Source organism: Corvus cornix, chromosome 17, assembly GCF_000738735.6.
Source record: "Corvus cornix cornix isolate S_Up_H32 chromosome 17, ASM73873v5, whole genome shotgun sequence".
NCBI lineage: Eukaryota > Metazoa > Chordata > Aves > Passeriformes > Corvidae > Corvus > Corvus cornix.
Window position 1 is genome coordinate 7,682,065 of NC_046346.1, and position 24,013 is coordinate 7,706,077.

The 24,013-nt window shown below is 51.4% G+C and overlaps 1 protein-coding gene across 1 annotated transcript in view; it reads left to right on the forward strand.

Annotated features, from left to right (window-relative positions):
• Positions 1–24,013, forward strand: part of ASTN2 (astrotactin 2) — a 271,503-nt gene that overhangs the window by 55,268 nt on the left and 192,222 nt on the right. Inside the window, exons 5-6 of the mRNA XM_039561485.1 lie at positions 1,237–1,344; positions 14,880–15,026. Coding sequence (XP_039417419.1) covers positions 1,237–1,344; positions 14,880–15,026 — 255 coding nt within the window. The remainder of the gene's footprint in view (positions 1–1,236; positions 1,345–14,879; positions 15,027–24,013) is intronic.

Sequence of the window (24,013 nt, forward strand, 5' to 3'; positions counted from 1 at the left end):
GATTTTCCTCACTCTTGCAAATAAGCCTTACTGGCCTTACCACTCTGCTGTGCCTTTCAAACCCCTTGGTGTGGGTGCATCATGGCATTGGATGTTTTTTGTGGTGTTTGTGACTGAGGAGGGGCTGATGGTGGGTTATGGTTTGGGGTCTTTAAACCCTCCGGCCCCGCTGTCCAAGCACTGAATGCTGCTGTGTGCAAGCACTGACCCTTCCTGCTGCTTCCAGGAGCAAAGGAGCCGGCAGGGCCTCTTCCTGCCCCGCTGCTGAGACTGCCCTGGAGGACACTGCTCGGCCAGGTCAGGGCATGGCCAGGGCAGGAGCCACGTGCCGAGCTCCTGGCGTCCCGCTGGCTCCTGCCAGCCACCTCTCATCACTGTGATTAAGGATTTCAGAGGGCAGAAGGCACCGCTCATTTTCTGTTCTTCTGCCAAGAAATGGGGAAATTGTGCTTCTGCCTAGAATAAAAGATTTTTTAAAAACAGTAAAATATTTTAATGGCAGTTTAAAGGGCCACTGTCAACCCCCAGAGGCCTCTTTGCTTTAAGCTCTGCAAAGATTGAAGGACTTCTGCCAATTAGAGTCTGTGGTGCCTTTTAAGCATCCATCGCTCCTTGGTGGGTCTGGAGAGGAAGCCAGCTGGGTTCCTGCTGCATCCCACACCGTATCCGGAGAGGAGGAGGCCGGGTGAGCCACGGGCCAGCCCTGCTCCTGTCGGTCCTGACCGCTGCAGGGTTGTGCTGCTGGCTGTCACAGCAAGCTGGGGGAGCAGATGGGCCAAACTGGGTGCTGAGGGGCAGCAAAGACCCTCAGGTAGGTCCTGGGTGCCTCCCAAGTGCTGTATTCCCCCTGTACCACTTGTCCTTGCTGGGTTTGCTTTGAAGCAAATGCCTAAAATTCACTGCATTTCACCGTGTAGGTGTCCTTGGGAAGAGCAGCTGCCATGCTCGGGAGTTTTCTTTGTAAGTCCCTTGAAATACATTTGTGTTTTTATTTCTGAGGGTAAGAAAGCGTTTTCTTACATCCACATCACTATAGGCACTGTAGGGTCTTGATTTTTGATGAAACCATGAATGGTAAAAGTTCCTGCTCACTACTGGTGACCCCAAGCAAAGAACCTTAGCAAGGAGTGGGGGTTGCTGGCCCTGATCCTGAGCTCTGCTGAGGAGCTCCTGGCTCCACCTGCTCCTGAGCATCCCAGCTGCCAGGGCTGATTTTTTCCTCTCTATTGCCTGCAGGTGGGATCGGGTTTGGACGTGCCAAAGGCAACTCTGGCTCCGAGGCAGACGATGAAACCCAGCTCACCTTCTACACGGAGCAGTATCGGAGCCGGAGGCGAAGCAAAGGTACGAAAGGACGCTGTGGCTGCACACTGGTGTCGGAGGAAAGGAAATGGTTGAGCGCCTTGACTGTCCCCATGGGTGGTGGTGTCCAATACTGCCCAGGTCTAAAGGACAGCCACACCAGTCTGTGGCGGTAAGGACATCCCAAGATGTGCTCTTTGTGTCCTGCAGCACCTTGCAGGAGCCATAAATCCCATTTCCCAGCGTTGTTGCTGAGGTTCTGGGTTTCTTTGATGGTTTCTAATATCAGTTAGCCTCCACATGCCCTGGCACTTCCCCAAAGCTGCACCAGCAGGGAGTGATTGTGTCTGTCATCGTCCTGGCACCAGCGCAGCTGTCAGGGATGGTTACCTTGGCAATTCCTTGCTCCAGACTCCTGTTTTCTGCCCTTTATTTCCCATGCAAAGCATCCGTTGGATGAAAATTTCCCGGCCTTCCTCTTGGCACAAAGGCAATTAAAAGGAACAAATTCAAAATGAGGGTTGGGGCAGGGATTTGTAGACCCAAGCCCCTTCAGGCTCTTTTGTGAGTTAGAGAAGCTGAGAAACTGAAATATCATCTGCAGTTTGAAATGAGTGTCCTCATTTCCTCTGGTCACATCACGCCGGATCGGTTTTGTTTGGGACTCTCAGCCCGAGCTGTTTGGTGGAGGAGAGGACGAGTTTTGCTGCTGCTGCTGCTGCTACTGGGTTTGAAAAATCACTGTCGGGAAATAACTCCGTTGGGAAGCAATTTAAAAATTGCACAGTGGGTCTGCTCCCTCCATTTGTTTTGTGCACGAAGCCGGGCCTCGGCAGAGCGCAGCAGCCAGATAGATGCTGGTGCCCACCGCAGCAGCACACAGCCCCATTTGTTTCCATGATGAGCCATTCCCATAAATGCTTCCAGTGCGTTTATTTGAATGTGAAATCACCTCAACACCTCTGATCAGCTCGGTGGTTGCACATGGGAATAAACTCACGCATGCACAGGGGTGTGCTGCAGTTGTTCCTGCCCAAAGGCTGGGCCTTCAATTTTACATGTTTGGGTGGGGTTTTTTTTCTTTCCTTTTTTGGTTTTAGAACCAAAAAAAATCATCTCTGTGTTTAAAATGAGCTTTTGATGAACAGGATGAGAGGATTCATGACTTACTTACCTGTTGCAGTACAAACGTTCAGGGGAAAATGATAGAATCAGAATCCCAGAACGGTTTGGGTTTGAAGGGACCTTAAGGCTCGCCTCGTTCCACCCCCTGCCATGGGCAGGGACACCTTCCACTATCCCAGGTTGCTCCAAGCCCTGTCCAACCTGGCCTTGGACTCTTCCAGGGATGGGGCAGCCGCAGCTTCTCTGGGCAACCTGAGCCAGGGCCTGCCCACCCTCACAGCCGAGAATTTCTTCCCAATATTCTTCCTAACCCTGCCCTCTGTCAGTTTGAAGCCATTCCGCCTTGTCCTGTCATTCCATGCCCTTCTCCAAAGTCCCTCTCCAGCTCTGTTCAGGTACTGGAAGGCTGCAGTTTGGTCACCCCTAAGCCTTCTCCAGGCTGAGCAATCCCAACTCTCTGAGCTTTTCCTCATAGGAAAGGCGTTCCATCCCTCTGATCATCTTCGCGCCTGTGTGACAGAAGGAAGGAATTGGTTGTGTTGCAAACAGGGACAAAAGAAACTGTCCCAAAACACTGCTGGTGCAGGGATCAAATGTCCCAAGTGCTGGAGCAGCTTTTTCAGTGACTTATTCAGGGATACTGGGCAGGGTGTGACAGCACTTGGGTACTTTGGAAAAGTCACTGAAGTTTGGGGGTTTTCAGCTTTCACCAGGGAGAGGGGTGATAGGGCACAGGGAAGGTATGGAAAACTGTGTTTTAATGAGAGGCAGATAAATCTTTGCAAGGCTGCCTTGATGCCATTCCCCTTGAGGTCAAGTGCTCTGTCAGTCTCTTGAAAAAAGCTCGTACTGGATGCCGGGTACAAAGATATTTTTATTGACATCTGTGTTGGTTTTTGGTTGTTGGTTTAAGCTTCCTTGTAGGGCAAGTATAAAGGAACAGATGAATGGGAAGAATTCCTTTCTTTCCCTGTGAATAAGCTGTTGTTCACCTGGGCAGCTTTGATGGCTGGGTTTGAAGGGAACACAGGAGGCAGAGCTGCCTCGCGCCATCGCACAGGGCTGGCTGTTAGATCTGCCTCAGTGTTTGAGCAATGCTGTGAGAACCTGGTTTGTTCGTGTTCACTGGGGGCTAACTGAGGGAATTGTCTTGCATAAAGTCCCCATTGTACTTCCCCTCCTGTCTAGATAAATTTGGCCATCGCTGCATCCTTGAAAGGAATTTTCCATTATCCTTTCATTGACTCTCCTCTCCCTCATGGAAGCAAAGCAGTAGCGTAGTGGGAAGTCGTAGTTCCAAACTCATAATTACAAGTTCAGCCAAGATCCATAATTGGACAGGATCGTAACTCTAATAGAGAAGGATGTGTCGTCAGATACAGTTAATTCTTACAGAGATGTTCCCCTATCGATTGCACCAGGCTTGCGTGTCGTTGCAGGTGCCTTCAGATAGTTATCAGGTCCAAGGAGAGGGATTCCTTGGGGTTTCTCTCCTCAGATAAGATTTTGCAGGATTGAGCCTAATTATTTGTACTGTCAAGGCATTGATCCCAGACGATGCGATGGGAAGTTTCCACTTAGGAGGTGTGCAGGTCTGCTTTCCTCTGAGCTTGGTTAGTGGCCTCCTGTGTCTCCTGGAGAAGGAGGACAGCAGGTTCTGCAGTGCTTTGGCAAGGTATGTTAGAGAGACATTTGCACAGGACAGTACTGAGCAAGGGAGAGCTTGTTCTGCTTGCTCAGGAGCAGCAGACCCACTGGTACCTGGTTTTCAGGGCAGGAATACATGGAAAAGTAAGAGACAGCACCTTTCGTGGTCCCAGCACGCTGCACCACTCACATTCCCAGCTTCTAGGTCTGTGGGATGCCCTTACGCTGATGTTACTGTGTCTTTGGAAAGTCTCCAGAGAAATTATAGGGGAGTAGAGTGTGAGGAATAAAGCAGAGATCTTCCTGTGGAATCTTGGTCCTTGCTGTTGGGCTCAGCCCCATCTCTGGGATTTGAGCTGGGAGAGGCACTGCTGGCTTATGCCAAGAAGTACTCTGTTCATACCCAAATCTTCAGTGAGACATCCCTTCTCTTCGCCACAGTCCCCTGCCTGTGCTCACACCCTCCACTTCTCTTTGATGGATCAGTGTGAGCTCTGCTCCAGTGGCATGCAGTCTCAAGGGAGCTGGAATCGGGACTGCTTTTCCAAGCAAAACAAGTCCTGAGAGAGGCTGTCAGGCTGTGCACAACTCTGTGCTCAGAGGCTGGAGGGACCCTCAGCTGGGGCCAGGGATGGCTGGTTTGCTCCTTCCTGCTCACCCTCAGCACTGACTCGAGGATTTCCAGAAATCAGAATTTCTTGCAACCTGTTTGCGACAGGTTTGCGCACTCCAAGGCTCTGCTTGCTGTGGGGGCTGGCTCTCCCCTTTCCCATTCCCCTGGGAGTACCAGGAAATGTGGGCAGCTCCTTGCATGCTGCCTGTGGTGCACAGATGGCTCTTGTCTCCAGGGCTGTCGGTCATCACACCTTCCACCAGCGCTGAAGTCTCTGTGAGAGAGAACCTGTCAGTGTTGTAAAGATGTGAATCCACATCCCCCGCTGGCCATCAGGGCGATATCAAAGCTTTGATGCTTAGTTCCTGTCTCTGGAGCAGGGTGGGATGTGTTCAGTTGGATCCTACTCTGAGTTTGAGAGGAAAATATTAGTAGCAAAAATCCCCCTAAACCAAGGAGGCAGAGCCCTGTGCACAAACCCCACTCCTGCTCCATCCCTCTTGCTCTGGGGTGAGGTTTGCCTTGTGCCCAGCAAAATACATTCAGCTCCAGGTCTGACTGTGCAGCCCCGAGTTCCCCTGGTCACTGGCAGCACCTGCCTTATGGTGAGATCAAACAGTGAAAGATGTGGGGGGAAGAAGCAGCACTTTAACTCCAAGGCTGTATCAGGCTCCCTGCCCGTCTCATTAAGGATTCCATGAGTATAATGAGCCCCTCCTTGCTGGAGGGAAGGCACAAGCGAGGCTCCTGCACCTCCCTGTGCTTTCTCAGACCACAGAGCAGCTGCTCTGTAACATAGAAATGTGCAGCAGATGCTGTTCAGCTTCCTGGGTTGGGGGAAACTGAGGCAGGGAAAGTGATGGTGTCATATGGGGACCCTCCGAGGGGCTGAGCTTTGCCAAGCCCATTTGTCTTGGAGACCCACAGACCCTCTGCCCTCCCTTGCACCCTAGTCATTGTCTGAGCCTCTGGGACCTACTGGGAGCCCCTGTATCTGAGCCCCTGGGACCTGCCAGGAGGTCCCCATGAGTGCTGACAAACCCCAGAGTGTGGGGCTGGTGTCGCTCCCCCATCAAGCAGAGATCAGGTACCAAGCTGCTGGAAACCCAGACACAAAGCAGAGCAGGGGCTGCAAAGGCAGAGGGCTGCTTTTGTTCTTGTGATGGTTGAGATGTGCTGGAGGGCACCCTGTGCAGTGTCCACCCACCCAGGGTGTCCCATGGACTGTCCTCAGCTGCCTGCTGCTCCTCAAGCTGTCTCTGGTATCTGCTTTAGCTCGAGCTGCACCACCCTGAGCCTGCTGCCCCACACTTGGGTCTGGGATCGCTTCACCCCTCCTGGCATCACCTGTTAAAAGAGGAAGGGGGGAAATACCCCACTCTATTTTCATGCACAGCTGTTGTTCAAGCTCCCCAGCACCCCAGGGAAGGGAGGGCATGGCTTTGGGATGTTCCTCGGCTGAGGTCTCTGTGAACAAGGCACCTGGCTGTTTCCATAGCACGCGGTGATGGGTTTGACAAATTAGCAGAGTTCAATTATGTACCTTGGATTGGTGTCAGCCCCGTGTGCGTGTGTGCTGGGCTGGCTGGCGGAGCCTTCTGAGGGCTGTTAGAGAAATGAGAAGCTGAGCTTTGATCTGCCTCTGTATTTGGTGTTTAAAACAAGGCCTTTTATAAGGCAATATTAGGTATTCGGAGTCTGCTACATATGAGGAAGCTTTGCTTTGATCCTCTCCCATCTCCAGAGGCATCTGGCGCTTATTATTTCATGGGCAACTAAATGAAGTGCAGAATGAAATTTGGATACTGCTTTCTTTGCTGGTGCCTCTGGCCTCGCTGGAGCTGAGTGAATGCTGCAGGCAGGGCATCCCCCCCAACTCTTCCATACTCCTCAGGGAATTGCCCCCCTGCTCTGCCTTAGGCTTGATTCGCCTTCAGAATGGGGGAGATGCAGTTGGGAATCAAGTGGGAAACAAAAGGTGATAAAGCAAACATGTCAATTTGGGCTGCTTCCAGTGGCAGGAAGGAAGAATGGGTCTGTCTGTGTCTGGTGCTGTCTGTCTGTACTTGGGGTGCTGCTCCTTTCCTGACAGCCCTGTGTCCATCCCCTCCTTGTGTGGTCAGCCCACGGCACAGACAGGTTGGGATTCCTTAAGAGGGGACACAGAGCCCTTAGGATTCCTCAGGATGGGACACAGAGCCATCAGAATTCCTCAGGAAAGGACAGAGAGTCATTAGGATTCCTCAGGATGGGACACAGAGCTGCTCCCTGTGGGGACAGACGGACAAGTCAGTCTGGGTGGTGCACACCCAGCTGCTTCATGGCACGTGGAGCTGTGCTGCTCTTTGTGAGGCCAGGAAAGAACAGCCCAGAGGGGACACCCCGGCTCCCATGCGACCTGCAGATCCCCACATCTCAGGGATGAGGTGCCTTCACGATACAAATGTTGTCTTTACGCCCCAGAGCACCAAGGTGCCTCCCTCCAGGGTGCACCCCAGCAGCACAGCCATGCTCACACTGTGATGCCCAGGGCAGTGTGGCAGTGGGGGATGCTGCTAATTCCCAACCATTCCCTGCTCTCTGTCATGGATGCTGCTTTTCCAGAGAGCAAACAAACGTGGTGCTTTTGCCTGATGTCTTGTTTTGCCTGCAGAGCAATGAGGCACTGCAACAGCACATGAAACCCATTCGGAGTCCCTCTCCGTCCCTGCTGGACTCCGGCTGTGCAGGGAAGCTGGGCTGGGGTTGCTCCAGCTGCCTCTTTGCTCCCTGAGTCGCTGGTGGCTGTAGGTGGGGGGTGCACTCATGCTCCTGCCTGTGCCAGGGGTACTGAGCTGCTGGAAGCTGGAGCTGGGCAGCACAAGGGTCTGCAGGGAAAGTGGTGGTGGAGCTGCGGTGGCCGCAAGCTCTTTAAGTTCCCCGGACTGCGCTGGAGATAAAAGCTTTTACATCTGTTCCTGGAGGCAGTGCGGGTCTTCCTATTTATTTATTTATTTTCCGATTGTATCTGATACAGCCTCAGCGAGTAATTGAGTGTTTGAGAGTGAAAAATTATCTCTCCGGCTTGGCCCTTATCTTGACAGCAAAGCAGCACTTTTAATTTAATTTTGTTCAGAGCATGTGGGTAACAAATTTCACTAATCGCTCTGCTGTCGCCCTCCGCATGGTAACGAGCCTCTTGTTTCCCAGGAAGCAGAACATAAACACGGAGCTGGATGCAGGCAGGAGGAGGGCGAGGGTTGGTGCCGGTTGGAAAATGAAGATGTGTTTCGTTGTGGATTCCTGTGGCACGATGGATTTGTCTCCTGGCTGGAGCAGGAAAGGAGGCAGAGGGTGGTGGATGTCACATTTGTTCCTGTGTGATGCTTGGCTGGGGGGGAAACTGAGGCACGGAGGGATGTGCTCCAAGCCTGGGGAGCTGTTGCAGAGCAGAGATTTGTATTCTCATCCTGTTCTGTCAGTTTGCATCTGTTCCAAAAATAATGGATGGAGGGAAAAGATGGTTTGGGACTTTTTTTTTTGGTTTTTTTTTGATACAGCAGCCCAATTCCTCAATCCCAGCTCTGCCTGCAGGGAGACAGTGTGACAATGGGCAGTGTGGTGAAGGTCCAGCCAGGATGAGCAACTTGAGTCCTTGGGCATCTCTTGCCACCAGCCCCTGGGACATCTCCTGCCAGGTCCTGAGCCCTCCCCGGCAGCCTGGCCTCTGTCACTGCTCTCTGCTGGTTTCTAAAATCAATTCATCTGTCTGACCAGCCCTCCAGTTGCTGAGCACAATCCTCCCTGGGCTGTGACTCAACACAAACTATTTCATAGATAATGATTACTTTTTTTTTCCTTTTTCCTGTAGGAATAATGTTTTTGCTACACTGTATTGAAAATTGCTTCTCTTCTCCTTAAAAGGAAGCCTTCCACTCAGATTTGCCTTTGTGCTTGTATATTGTAAAATTGGGACTCATTGGGAGTGTAGAACAAAAAAAGATCAGGACTTAATTCCAGGAGAAGTGCTTTCATTGATTTTCATGAAAGAAAATTCCAGTGCAGGCAATATCTACCTTTAAATATGTTACTGTTTCTTTAATGTGATTTTATCTCAACCAATTCAGCACCGAGAACATGAAAGCAAAACTGACTTCATTGATTTTAATTGTCCCTGCCCAGAGAAATGCAAAAAAATGTGACAGTGCCCGGAGAGCAAATTGGGTTTGCACAAATTCTTCTCCCCTTTTGCTGTGCCAGGGGAGGTCTAAGATACGTGGGCAGGAGAATCTGCCTGGTGGTGATGGGGCTGGTGGATCAGCATCTCAGCCTGTGCCACTTTGGTCATTTTCCCCCCTCTCCTCAGCTCCTCATTCCTTGCCCAGCCTTCAAGGCTTTACCTTTCCCCCCTTCCTCCTCTTGGTTGGAATTTGCCTGCCGCAGGCACAATGTCTCAGAGCGAAGGGGGAGCACCAGCAGCAGCTGTATAATTAGGCAGCAAATACATTTATTCAGTACATAAGGCTTTATAACTCCAGGAGCACCTTAAGAGCCGAGGCTCGGGCTGCTGGAGGAGCACAAGAGCTCACTGGGACACACAGGAGCTCAGCCAATGAGCCCTTGACCTTGCTATGGGGTCCAGCAGCCCAACCCCAACCTGCCCACAGTGCCCATGCCACCCCTTGGCATCCTCCTCCCCCCGACCCCCACCCCAGGGCTGCCTTTTCTGCAGCTCCCTGTGCTGTACTGGAGGATGTCTCGGCTAATTGCTAGAGGATAATTCATAAATGTTAATAGTATTAATCTGATTCAGCATGTGCTTAGCAAGGTCTAATCCTCTATAAATCCAGAAGTGACTGATCGCACCCTTCTGCTGCACAGCGTGGCTGCCTTTCCTCCTCCTTTCCCCCATCCCTTCCTCTGTGCACCCTCTGCCTCCTTGGAGCGTCTCCTCGGGAGTCTCCCCCAACACAGGGGAAGCAGAGCTGCCACTTCATGGCTGATCCACACCCTGCTGACTCTGGGATGAGGCTGGAGCCTGCCCCGTGCACAAGCCCTGACTCAGATCTGGGCTGTAGCTGTGGGCACCTTCATTTGGGATTTGTCCAGGACTGCAATGGAGAAGATGCCTCAGGAAGAGGCTGGGGCCAGGTGTGGTGTAGAGCGTGTGTGATGAAACACCTGCCTGTGCTCTCACCCCCTGCTGGGGGGCTGATTGCACCCACATCCATCCCCTTTAGAAGGAGCTGGCTCTGGGGCTGGCTACTGCATGAAGGCTTCATGGGGTCATGGTGCGGGAGAGCTGTGTCTGGCTCGAAGGAGGATCTGCCATCCCATCCCATCCCATCCCATCCCATCCCATCCCATCCCATCCCATCCCATCCCATCCCATCCCATCCCGCTGAGGAAGGGGAGGCTGCAGGGCAGAGGGGACACAGGCAGTGCTGCTCCCCGTGCAGGGGTGCTCCATGTCCAGAGCCGCCTGCCAACACCGCTGCTCATCTTAATTGGCATTTGCTTTGATTGGACATGATCTGCTCCTCGTAAAACACCTTGAGATGTGTCTGTGTGTGAGGCTGTCCTGGAAACGCTGCTCTATGCTGTTAATGAACCTCTGCTGGAACATAACGACGGATCATTAGGAGCCCGATTCCTCTGACACGGCAGCAACACCGGCGTGCTCCGGGAGCATCCCGGGGATGTGAGCTGGGCTGGGGTGGGCTGGCTGTCCCGGGGGTGCTGCTGTCCCCCATGGTGCTGCTGTCCCCGGGTGCTGCTGTGCCCGGGGGTGCTGCTGTGCCCGGGGTGCTGCTGTCCTGGGGATGGGCTGGCTGTGCCGGGGGTGCTGCTGTCCCCAGGTGCTGCTGTCCCCTGGTGCTGCTGTCCCCAGGGTGCTGCTGTCCCCAGGGTGGGCTGGATGTCCCCGGGTGCTGCTGTCCCCGGGTGCTGCTGTCCCGAGGGTGGGCTGGCTGTGCCCGGGTGCTGCTGTCCCAGGGTGGGCTGGCTGTCCCCAGGATGAGCTGGCTGTCCCCGGGTGCTGCTGTCCCAGGGTGGGCTGGCTGTCCCCAGGATGAGCTGGCTGTCCCCGGGTGCTGCTGTCCCCAGGGTGAGCTGGCTGTCCCCGGGTGCTGCTGTCCCCAGGGTGGGCTGGCTGTGCCCGGGTGCTGCTGTCCCCAGGGTGAGCTGGCTGTCCCCGGGTGCTGCTGTCCCCAGGGTGGGCTGGCTGTCCCCGGGTGCTGCTGTCCCCAGGATGAGCTGGCTGTCCCCGGGTGCTGGGCGCTCCGCACGCCGCTCAGCACGGCGGGGGTTGCTAAGCACTTGCAGCACTCGCTGTTCTCCCGCTCGCCTTCCCCAGCCCTGTCTTCCCCGGGTGCTGGGAATACATTTCCATATCCGAGTGGCCACGGAACGTTCCATGTGATGCTATTATCTCCCGGGGGGCGGGGAAGATTGCAAAGCACTTGGCGTTTAACACCCACATATGGTTAACACCACGGGCTGTGTGCTGATAAAGAGGGGGTAATTAAAGTTTATTTTTTTTTATAGACTAATCTCCCAAGCATGTATTTATGAGCCTGATTTAGAAACAGCATATTACCGAGAACACGGGATATTTGTGTTGCTCGTAAATCCATACGTGTTCTGAACACACCTTTTTTTTTTTTTCTTCTTCTCCCCCCCTAAATTTAGGGACTACTGCCAGTATTAAAAAGAATTGAGCCCAGAGTTTTGTTGGGCTTCTCCCCCCCTCCTTGTCTTTTGGGCAGGCAAAGGAAAGTGTACAAAGCAGTGAGTAATTAAATGCACAAGGAAATGATATTTCAAAGGAGACACGGTGCGTTTGGAGGGGCTGTTTGCTGAGTGTTTCCACCAGTGGCTTTGAATTTATCTTCATCTTGCAGCAGGTGCAAAATCTTTAGGGGAATGTGGTGCTTTGCAAGTGGTTTCTGAGCTGTCTGCACAAGGACCCACATCCTCACCATGATAATTTGCACTGGGGTTTGAGGAGAGACAAAAAAATCCTGGGTGGGGAAGGTGGTGGTGGCCAGAGTCCTTCTGAGCACAGTGCTGGGCACTCCTCTTCTTTTCCAGCCTAATTAAGCCACCCTTGGATCACTAGCAGGGGGTATCTCAGGTGTGGTTCTGCCCTGAAATGGAGCAGTTTGTCTTTCCTTTCTGCCTCTCTCTCCTGGGATTCTGTGGGCTGTGGGGAGAAGTTACTTCTCTCTGTTTGGATAGAAGTAATTTATTCTCACTTTTCATCCTGGTGGTGTGCCCAGCCCAGTCCTTGGGTGCAGAGGTGGGAATCCCCATGGTCCATGTTTTTCCCTCCAAAACTGCCTGGGTGAGCACTCGGACCTCCACTCACTTTGTTGTAACCACTCAAAACACTACAGAAACGTCTTTGATTAAAAATATAGAGAGGTCATAGTAATGTATGATGCATTTATTAGGGGAGCGAGATCTGGGGAGTGAGTTTGGTCTTAGTCATGCCTGGTCACCATCTGGGCTTTTTGGACCCCACAAGACCCATACCAGGGCTTCTGTTGGGTGCTGGGGCTCTCAGCCATCCATAAATGTCTTGTATTCCCCACCCAGCTTCCTCCTCTTGGTAAAGGACGTTGATAGCTTGTTTGGTGCACCTGGATTTTCAAATATGCTCTTCAAACACTTCCTGAAAGCCTGGAGATGACAAGAAGAGGAGGGAAAGCACAGGCTTAGCCAGGTCAAGCTCTCATGTGTGGCACTGGGTTTGTTTGGGGCTGCCTGAGCTACCGAGCTGGGTTTGGATCCCGTCCCTGTGCTGAAGAAGGAAGGGATCAGTTTGTCTCACCTCTGGACCAGGGGTCAGCCCTGGTGAACCTGCTGAGGTGAGTTTGGTTAGCAGGGCCTTGCTGAAAATACATTTGCTTGTGGTTTTAAAGGCTTGGAGTGAAGCTGATTATCTCCAGACAGGTGTTTAAATGCAGCACAGAGTGCTGGAGCATCAGTGGTCTGAAGAGCAGGGAAAGAGATGGAAAACAAAAGCCCTGTCCCTCTCTTTAAATGCTTTTCCAGCAGTCTCCCTTTAAACCTGGCAGCAAACTGGTCGTGAGCAATAAAGAGCTGAGCTGGAAATCCAATTTCTGCTCAAGCAGAAGCCCCCTTGTTTTGGTTCAGTTGGTCAGAACCAAACGTCAGGCGCTTCTAGAGGTCAGTGATTAGCAGTGATGGAAATGAGAGAGTGCAGGAGGGAAGGGAGTTACAGGAGACTTGGAGCAATTGTCCCTTTCCTTGAGCAGCCAAGCTCAGACTCGTGGAACTGTAAAAGGCTTTTTGCTGTTCCAAGCCCCTGTGCTGCTCTCCTCTGAGTCACGGGGAGAGAAGAAGCCACGTAGACCAATGGGGATGTGAAATCCTAATTCCTCCAGCTCCACTCTGGCTGCAGTTTGGTGAAAGCTGCCATCATACCTGGGATTCAGGCTCTTTGTGAAAAGGGGATAATACTTGTCTCACTCATAAGGGATTTATGATTTAATGTTTGCAAAGCACTTTAAGACTCTGTATTGAAAGGTGATTTATAATGGTGAAATCCAGCGTTGTCTGGTCCATTGTATACTTGATTTCGTCCACTTATCCTGATGGGGGCTTTCTTCCTTGCTTTTTTTCCCCCTTTTTTCTCTTTTTTGCATTCGTGTCATAACTTCAAGCCAAGCAGGGGTTGTGGCAGGCACAATATGCCCAGCAAGAGGAGGATTTTGCCTCCCTTGGAGGTGCTAACTTATGCTGATGATATGAATAAAGATTGGAAAGGAAAAAAAGAGGATTGCGAGGTGAGGGGCACAGGGGATTGGCAAAAAATCTGTGAAATAGGAGTGGGAAGGCTGTTTAGATGATCCATGCATAAGGAAAGGAGAAGATGCTTTATTAATCAGTTTACTTGTTCCTGTTGGTCTCAGTGATGGGGGTATTTTCCAGCAGATCAGCCACTTCAGATCCTGGTTGGAGCATCCCCTGTGCAGGCTCCAACCTGGGGATGCTCTGGTGGGGCTTGGTGCCCTGCCTGGCAAGGACAGGTTGTGCTGAGCAGGAGGCACATCATCCCTGCCCCGGCACCAGCACCTCCAGCAGCAGCTTTAGGCAACTTGCAGGGTGTGCAAGTGCTAACTTGGATCCATTTCCCATCCAGTTTTCAAACTGATGCTTTTTAAATCTCACTTTGCTGATGAAGTCTGGGGGGCAAGCAGGGAGAGGCTGCATTGGCTTCCAAAAATCGAGATGTCCTCACCTGAATCCTGGGCAGGGCTGTGGTCAGCTCTGCTGGCAGCTGGGTCATCTCAGCCTGCACCAGAATGGGCTGTACAGCTTCTGGGTTCATTGCTGGGCTGTGCCCTCTCCTTGTCATGGACACTCTCCAAGAGGTGCATCCCAAACCCTGGAGGAGGAACCCGCTGCCTTGCGGGGTGTCTGTTGCTGTCTCGGAGCAAAGCGGGGTGCTGGCACCAGGTGTTGGGTGAGGGGGCCGTGGGGGACGCAGTGCAGTCAGAGCAGCAGCGGGGCAGCCCCCAGCTCCCGTGGGATCAGCGGTGCCTCAAGGATGCAGGCTCCAGGGCTGCTCCTTGCTTGGGCAGCGGAGACCTGTTGATGGGGTTGTGGTGGCCTGGGACAGTTCTTGGTCATCTCCATCAGTAGAGGGGGACTCATTTGGACACCTGATATTCCCCGTCTGTACCCAGCAAGAGCAGGCGAGTCTTCTGGGGCAGCCAGGCCTCTCTGGATGACTCTGCGTTGCACAGCTTCACTCCATTCCCTATGAAACTTGGGGATGCTGTCCCACCCAGCTGCAGCTGATGGTGATTCAGCCATCCCAACGCTGTCCTGCTCCACGAGGGTTTCACAGGGGGTTGCCAAGCCAACCAGTGTTGACAAGAAGTGATGGTGGTTTCAGCAGGGGAGTACAGCAGGTGTGGTGAGTGGTTCCAGGGAGGAGAAGTTCCCAGGGAGAGGGTCTGTACAGGGCTTTGAGCAGGTTTTCTCCCTCCTCTAGCAAAATGAAGCCCCGTGCCCAGCAAGCTGTGATGGGAGTCATGGGGTGTGCAGACTCCTGCTGAGCTGCCATCCCTGTTTCCAGTGCCTTCCTTCCCCGTGCTGGGGCTCTCCCACCTCTGCTGAGAAAGCCCTGGGTGCAGCTTTACCTTTTGGCCACCCACCTGCCCCTCTGTGTGCCTTGCAGGTTCCATGAAGAGCCCCGTGAACAAGACAGCGCTGACCCTGATCGCGGTCAGCTCCTGCGTCCTGGCTGTGGTCTGCGGCTCCCAGCTGTCCTGCCCTCTGACCGTCAAGGTGACGCTCCACGTCCCCGAGCACTTCATTGCTGATGGTAAGAGCCTCCTGCTGCCCCTCCGGGTGTGTTTGGGACATCCCTCTCTTTGGGAATGCTCCAGCTGTGTTTGACTGCGGGGATCTCCCTTTCCAGAAGCACAGCTGCGAGCCTGAGGCCAAAATCTCAATCATGTCAATTAATATTATCGTTGTTGTCATTGGTGCTAATTGTGTCTGATGGATATTTCTGTTCTCCTCCAAGCTCGTCAAGGAGCCCTGGGAGCTGCACAGACAGGCCTCCTGCTGTCCTGCAGCAGCAGAGCTGCTCATCCCAGCCCTTGCAGCAGCACAGAGGGAAATTGCTGGGGTTTGAGCAAAGGCAGAGATGCTTTGAAAAATTAGATGAGTGCTGCTGTCACTATTTATTGCTTTCTCCAACTGGGCTCCTTGCATTTGTTGTGTTTCACTGACCTTTTCTTTATAATGTGCAGTGAGCGTCGAGTGCAAGTTTTCAGTAACATGAGGGCAAATTTCATTTTCTTCCAGCAGACAGGACCCATTACTCAGTCAGTTCCAATTCTTCAGCTCCTGTGCTCGTCTCACTGCTTGGGGCATGCAGAGGGGCACTTCCTCTCTGCCAGAAACATGCTGCATGCAGCCAGTGCATCACCAGCTGCTGGGGTGTCCTGGTGCAGCCAACTCTGGGGCAGCCCCTGCTTTGGGAGCTTTGGAAGCTTTGGAGTGAAGGGCAGCTCTTGGGGGATTAATATTTTGGGGAGGGGGAGATGGTTAAAGAGACACAGCGGGATGAGAGCTGCAGGAGGTGGTGGAGAGGGGCTGAAATCATCACCCCACAGAAGAGTCACCAGTGTGTTTGAAGAAGGATTAGCCGTGCTAAGAGTGATCTCTGGGTAGCTGGGCTATACCAGGGATCACAGCTTGGCCCTTGTAGGAAAGAGGAGGAGAGCATCTACTTTGTGTTTACACATTGGAGGAACTGAACATCGGTGGAGACATGAAGATAACATCAAGGTGTGGATGCCACATCACTGGAAGTGTTCAAGGCCAGTTTGGATGGAGCTCTGAGCAGCCTGGGCTGGTGGAAGGTGTCCCTGCCCGTGGCAGACGGATGGAACAAGAGGTTGTTTAAGGTCCCTTCCAAGCCAAACCATTCTGTGATTTAAGGATTTGAAACAAGGGACTTGTCTACACCTTGACCTGTTTCTAAAAGGCTTTAATGATTGTCCAAGCCACACATGAATGTTTGAAATCTTCACAGATCATTCCAAGTAGCTGGAGAACAGAAACTCTTGCATTTGGGGCATGAGGTTGCTCCAGTGCTAACTCGTGTCCAATGGGGATGGGAACTGGCCAGTTCAGCACTTGGGCTGGGAGTTCACACTGGTTCTGGTACTTGCTGAAGGTCAGCCAGGAAGGCAGTGATGGAGACAGGACCTCGGCATCCTGCTCCCAGCTTGTGGTTCTGGCCCAGGGAAGACAGTGTATCCTGAATGAGAAAATAAACAAAATGGAATGAGACTCCATAGAATGAAAGTGAAAAGCTGAGCCTGTGCTTGCCACCAAGAAAGGGGTGGCAATGCAAATTATGCAAATGCAGAGAACACTCGAATGAAAATGACAATGAAATGCCAATAAAACAGATTAATATCCTTGAAACTGGGGGAAATGGGATGATCTCCAGTCCCGACTTAATGACTTTTCTGAAGAGAAAGTGGCAAGAGGACTGGTAACAACAGTTTGGAGAAGAATTAAAATGAGCTTTGTAATGAAACTGTAAAATATAATTACAAACTGTGAAAACTTTTTTAATATTTTTTATGAGAAACAGTCAAATTCTTTCCATAGAAGCAGCCAAGACATTTTGCAGTGGCTATCACTTTCCCTGAAATCTCATCATTTTATGCGATGACAGCCCCTTGCCTGGGAAGAGAAAAAGCTCTTAAAGTTGTCCCTTCTTTCTGAATAACAACAAATCCCAAGGCACCACCCAAGAGGCAGCAAAATATTACAAAGCTTTTAAAGACATCGCAGAGCTGAGCTGGGTTGGGAAATTTCAGTGATACCCAGGAAAAATGTGGCTGGATGTGTTCGCCAGGGCTCGGCACCTGGAGTTTGATGCTGATGGAGAAGAGAGGCCCTGCTTCCCCCTGGAGATCTCCTGTGGGGGATTAAATCGGCTTTCTACAGGGTGCTGAAGAGGGTTGGCATGAGCATCCCTGTGGCATCGAGGTGACAACAGAGATGATGTGTTTGGCCTGGCAGAGTCTGGGAGCTTTGATCAGTCTTGAAGCAGCTTCTGGTGTGGCACCCGCCGGTGGCACCGTGTCTGGCGAGTGTCGCCGTGCGCTGAAATCGTCTGGTTCCTGAAGCTGTTCCCTTTGGTGTTGCGCAGGAGGATAAGGCAGGCTCTGCGAGAAGGCAGGGACGGTGCATTCACGGGAGATGTTCCCATGCGAGGGAGCGGTGCCCTCTCGTTCCCTTTTGAAATGTGGGATTTCAATAGGCGTCAGGAGCCAAGGAGAATCTGAAAGCGGAGCTGCTACCGGCACCTCTGCAGGAGAAGCCAAACAAAGGCAGAGGCTGAAAGAAATCCCTCTCCTAGACGATGAGAACTCGGCTTTGAAGGAAACTTTAAATAGATGCCAGCCAGTTCTGGCGTGCCAGCAGCCAGAGCCAAGAAAAGAAAGAGGGGGGGAACCTCCCCAAATATCTCCAGCCTTGGAGAAGAGCAGCTTTCCCTGCTGCAGCAAGAATGGCGTTAGAGAAAGCAGCTCCAGAGCCTGCTGGAGTGGCAGGGTGGAAAAGGGGAGGGGAAGGACTGGGACCAGAAGCCAACTGGCAGCCAGGCTCGGAGGATATATTCCAAGCAGCAGTTCTGTAATAACCAGCCTGTCTCTGTTGCCCTTATTTCTCCCTCGGTTTGTTTTCTTCCTTTTGTTCATTTGATGGGGTCCCCCTGCCTCGCTCCCCGCTGAGCAGTTATTGCCTGGTTTGTACAGCTGCTGTGCCTTCACTTCTTGGAGCAGCTGGATCAAGGAGAGCCTGGCAGGAGCTGCCGTGGTTGGCAGGGAGGGCTAGGACCTCCTGCTTCCCAGAAATGGGTTGGTGCCTCTAAATCCTCCCTTCGAATGCAGTGGTTGGAGCATCCTGTCCTCCCTTCTGCTGCTCCAGGGCTTTGTGTTTCGAGGCAGCCCCTGCCCGTGCTGAGCAGAAGGAATTGTTCTGATTTCAGAGGTGGCTCAGATTTATGGAAAGAACCGTAGTGGCTTTTATGAGGATATGGAAATGCAAGGCATTATTTAGAGGACCCTTTAGCCGTGTCAAAGGGGGGAAGGAAGGAAAGAGAACCCCTCCATCTGAGTAATAAAACCTCTCATGAATATGTGAGCCACTCAGCTCTACATTCAATAGTTGTTTTTTTGGTTTTGTTTCTTTTTCTTGTAAGTAGTAATTCAAAAAGTAGAGCTGGAGCAATGGGAATGGCTTACAGGGAAGGCAGGGCTGGAGAAAGATACTCCGGAGGGCTCAGCCTGGAGTACCTCCTTGCTGCACAACAGTATGAAATATAGTATCAATTAAAGCTTCCCATTTTTACAGCCTGTGAGAGGTTATATATGGTGTGGGTGGATGTTTGTACTTTAGTGGGAGAGGTGGGTGAGATCTTCCAGCAGTGCAGAGGGAAGCAAGAGCTGCATTTAGTGAGGGGCTCGTAGGGCTTTGTTTTATAAGTGGAAATAAAGCAAAGGGCATAAAGCAGGTTTCTGTCAAATCTCTGGGCATTTACAGCCTTCTTCCCTCCTCTTCTGAGGTGTGTGCCTGGGGAGATGTGGTGATCCCTCTGCACCTCGCTGGGCTGTGGGATGGGTGTGCAGAGCGGTGCACAGAGCTTGGTGTGGGCAGGCAGGGTCTCACCATGGGCTTGGAGCTCAGTGTGGGCAGGGAGGGTCCTGATTGTGGGGTCAGAGCTCAGTGTGGGCAGGGAGGGTCCTCACCATGGGCTTGGAGCTCAGTGTGGGCAGGGAGGGTCCTCACTGTGGGGTCAGAGCTCAGTGTGGGCAGGGAGGGTCCTGACTGTGGGGTCGGAGCTTGGCATGGACAGTGTCCCCACCCTGATGAGCTGCCTGTGTGATGGCTCTGTCTCTGCTGCAAGTGTGGGTGAACTCTCCCAGGATGAACACTGCCCTGAGAGCAAGCCCAGGTTCCCCCTTGCAAAGCCAAGAGACTGTCAGAAGTGGAATTTCCACTCGAGGCCGTGTTTTGGGTTGGAGCATCTGACAAGACGGCAGAGGTGGAGGGAGCTTCTTTTTTGTTTATTCTTTTAATCTCCGTGCATCTGCGCCTGCCTGCCTGAACGATGCCGTGCTGTCCTTGCCATGCAGCTGATCAGTAATTGTTTCATCTGCAGATTATTTCCTACCTTCCCCCACCACAGTTTCCTCCAAGATGCCGGTGAATTGGATGCTGTGATTAGCAGCCTGTGTTAATTTTCCCTGAAGATTGCTCTGCAGACTGCAATTGTTGGGACTCGCAACAACTTCTCATTTTGGTTTTAATTAAATGTGTTGCTTTAAATTGTTTGTTTTTGACATTTCCTGCTCAATCTTCTGCATCTCTCAGAGGTGACCAGATATTACCTCGTGCCCTCAGGGCACTCAGGATGTGCTGCACACGTGGCCACACAGAGATGAGCCACAGGAGGTGGGGACTGGCTGTGTCCCCATCCCGTTTGGCAGCAAGGAGGAGCTGGAGACACTCTCTGATTTACAGGTGAAGCTCCCCAGGTTTGTACCAGAAGGATGGAGAAAGAGATCTGATCTCAAAGCGATCTCAGGTCAGACTGGATGGAGCTCGGTGTCCCTGCCCACGGGACAGGGGTGGAACAAGATGATCTTTAAGGTCCCTTCCAACCCAAAGCATTCTGTGATTCTGTGATCTTTCCAGGCTTTCAAAAAGATTCTGCCATTGGCGTCTCCCGTGTTCTCCCACTGTTCCCAGATCCACAAGTCCCCCCTGAAATCAGCAGAAGGAATTGGTTTAAAGTTTTTTCTTGTCTGTGACCCTCCCAGGGTTTTTGCAGTATGGAGACCTGGGTCAGGGCTTTGACAGAAGCAACACTTTCCTGTTGCAGACTCGGTGTCACGTCTGGCTGCCCCAGGCCCCGTGCGTTTCATGTAAGGTGGCCGTGTTTGGGGGCAGCTTTACAAATTGCATTTTATTTCACCAGCTCGTAATCACCAGGGTCACCTCCGTGCCTGTGTTACAGCTCACTCCCGCTCCCGTGGCTGCCTGCCTGGCAAGAAAATGTGAGCAAATGGCTGCAGTGTAACCAGACATGAACTCTAAATATTAACATCAATTTATGAACTGTATCAGCGTGGATCAAAGGGATTCCAAGACGGTTTTACGGCGTGAACGCTCGTTGCATGAAGAACTAATAAGATTCTGGAGGCTGAAGTACATCATGTTTTTATCGTGGCTTTGACAGGCTTGTGAACCTGCTCAGTGGCTGCCCGGCTCCCCAGCCCCGTGCCTGCCAGAGGCATTCCCAGCTTCTGGGGTAGCTCCATTTGCAAGGGAAGCCAAATACTTCTTCCCCTTTGCAGGATTCACTGGGGCAAAGCCAGCGGGATTGGTGTTGGCGTTTGGATGGTGTCAGCAGTAGCTGCCTCAGAGCCGGGAGCATCCTGAGAGAGGCAGGGGGTGCCCAGCCCCGTGGGGAGGGGGCATCTCCTGGCACCTGCTGAGCTTTACCAACACCCCTTACCCTCTGATTTGGGAGGGATGGCACGGCTTTGGCCTGCTGACCTGCTCTCCCTGCCGTGGATGGAGAGATGCAAACATTGACTTCTGCATTCATACAACAAGCTTATCATAGCTCCTCTGTGCTTTGTGATGTGATTAGATTTAGGCTGGATTTCCCTGAACCCTTTTCTGATATCTGGAGAGCATCACTGCTAAAGAGCCCCGGGCTGCAGCGTGGGAGTTGGGAGATACGGAGCATTAAGGAGAAGCTTTTTTTTTTGCAGGAGTCTCATTTCTGTCTCAGCCACTGCTGGCCCAGATGCCTTCTGAGAACAGAGGTGTGCTCTTACCAACAGCTCCACAACTACGTTGTCTAATGTTGCCATGGGAGATCTCGTTGCAGCATGAGCTTGACCACAAGGCAGGGTGGGCAGATTCCTTCTTGCTTAATTTCAGGAAAAGTTGGCTGAGCCATCGCCTGCCTTCCAAAGTGAAGTATGTGTGTTGTTTGTCAGAAGCTCAGCCCTGGAGAAATCGAGACTGACTGACAAGAAAACCCAAAGAAAGAGTCTGACAGAATGATCAAGAAAGTGCAATTTAACACTTTAATTGTAACCCTGCTCCTCCTGCAGGAGAGGTGGTTCCAGTGTGAGCTGTAATTACACACAGGCTTGTATCGCTAATTGACTTCTGCTTTGCCCGGGTGGGAAAGCTCTGGCAGGATTGGTGGTGTTTCGAGGGGATGGGGGTCTGCAGGTTTGATCATCGTTGGGTTGGGGATGTGAGAGCCCATGGGTGCAGTTCCTATGCTCAAAATACACCCTGGAGTCAAGCCCTGTGAGGTAAAAACTGTGTGTCCTTCAGCTGAGGGAGGACTGAGTGAAAGATGTGTTTATAGGCTTGGGCTGTTTTCAAATCTTTCTATCTTAACTTTCTGTTTAAGCATTTCAGCTTGTTCAAAGAGAGAAATAATTGAAAAAAAAAAGTAAAGAGGGTTGGCTTGGATTTTAACCTGGTGTGATGCTATCCCTGGATTCAAACTAGACTATAGAACTTAGAGTTTGACTTAAAAGTATTTAAATTATTCCCAAATCACCTGGTTTTGTGCTGAGCAGGATGGGGATGGTAAAGCTGAGCACTGTGTTAGTCTGTGGGTGCAGTCCTGCCCTAAGCCCCGTTTCCTTGCTCAGGTCAGTACATGTGTGTCCTGGGCATCCAAAGTCTGTCCGGTTCTTTGGCATTTTCTGGGAGAAATTTCAGAAGCAGAAATTTTCGTGCCCTGGGACTGGGGCAGGAGAGGGAGAGTTGATCAAGGGGAAGAGCTGATAGGGGAGGAGTTGTCTCTTTGGGCAATGTTCTTTCAAGTTTAACAAGGGTAAGAAAAGGGTCTCTAAAGAAATCAAATAGGGTTATTCTTTGTACCTATAGAATGAAGCAAGAGGGATCATCTTTCCTCTAGTGTTTATAAAAAATATCTCTTAACAGGATTAGAGCTGTGTGGTAGTATAGGGCTGGATACATTAATAGCAACCTGTAGTATGACCTCCCATTGCTTCCCAACACAAAATGCTAATTTTAGATGAAAAGGAATTTTGTTGGCCAAGAAACACTGAATGGACCAAAGATGACAAAGAGAGCAGAGGGAGGGAGAAATAGATGTTCTTCAAAAAAAATTATGTTTTGATCTTTTCTCTTGAAAAGAAGGAGAAAGGAAAAGCCAAACCCTTTTGGCTGCCTTTTGGGTGCTTTGTTCTTTTCCCTTGTTAGATATCTCTTCTGAGCTGTTTTATCCTGTTGTGTTCTTGAAAATGATTTTTGAAATGTCAAAACTTCAAGCCTCTTTTGTCAGGGCTTAAGCAATTGCACTGAACTTTGAAGGAGACCCCAGCATGAGAGACATGAACTTCTGACGCTGCCTTAACTCATCCAGCTTTGATCAGTGCTGGGGAAGGAACGGGGGAGCGGAAAACACACGCACAGAGAAAAACAAACAAATCAATCCCCTGAGGGGCTGCTGGACCTCATGGAGCTGGGAGAGAGTTGTAGCTGTGTCCTGGTGTTCTCCACGCTGCTCCATGGCATTGGCTGGCTCGTAAAGCCAGCAGCATTTGAGGGATATGTCCTGCTACGGGGTTCTGGGAGGTGGTGCTGGGTGGATTTGTTGCTGTATTCTCATGTTTGGTTGATGGTTGCTTTACCCTGAGACCTAAATGGCTCTGTTCAAGGGGAATTTCAGCAAACTTCTGAGTGGGAAGCTCCAAATTTGTATCTAGGAGGACACCTGGGAGGTTGGCAGCAGAGGAGAGCAGGATGGACAGTCCCTCCAGGTGTCTTCAGAGTGTCTGTGCTGGGACTGCTCTGGGGACTGCGGGCAGCAGCTGAAGGTGCGCTCCAAACTGGGCGTGGGGGTGATTTAGTAGGGCCTGAGGTCCTCGAGGAAGGTTTTAGGAGTGTGGTTTGTAGTGGGTTCTACCCCCCTCAAGTCCCCCATCACTCCCCTTCCCTCTATCCAGAGACTGTGTGTTGGGGAAAACACACCCAGTTGTTGTTCCCAACAAGCTGAAGGTGTTTGAAACAGCTCTTGCTTAGAAGATGTTTGTTGTTGGTAGTTTCTAAAAGGATTTGTTCCTCAACCTGCCCTTTCTGAACTTTTCAAGGTGGTTTTGATATGTACATGATGGTGACTTTTGAAAACTGTTTTCTACACATGGATTCTTGGAAAGTGAAGAGAAAAATTTTGTGAAAAGGCTTTGAAATCATCACGATTTTAGCTTTCAAAATATTTGTAGGATGCCTTTTCCTGTTTATTTCCCAGGCAAGCTATAAAGGGATCGAGATTGGGGCGTTTGTTTGTTTGTGTTTTCAGTGGGAGTGAAGGTGATGAGGGCGTCTGTGAACATCTCTCAAAATCTTGCCACGCACTCAGCTTTTTCCTTGCTGGAAGTTGTCCCCTCCTCCTCTGGGGAAGGGAAGGGAAGGGAAGGGAAGGGAAGGGAAGGGAAGGGAAGGGAAGGGAAGGGAAGGGAAGGGAAGGGAAGGGAAGGGAGGACCTTTAATTTCCCAAGGTGTGGGTTTGTTTCAGACTGAGGTAGAAAAGCCTCTATTTTACACTGAGCCTGAATTCAGGACTCTTGGATTCAAATGTTTCCACTTGTGCTTTTCAAGCAAACAAACACACAAAACCCCTGAAAAACCTGATAATGAGGATGATTTCTCAATCAGGCTTACTAAAATCAAAATAAGTAATTAATCTTCAAAATACCTGGAGCTGGGGAAGGGGCT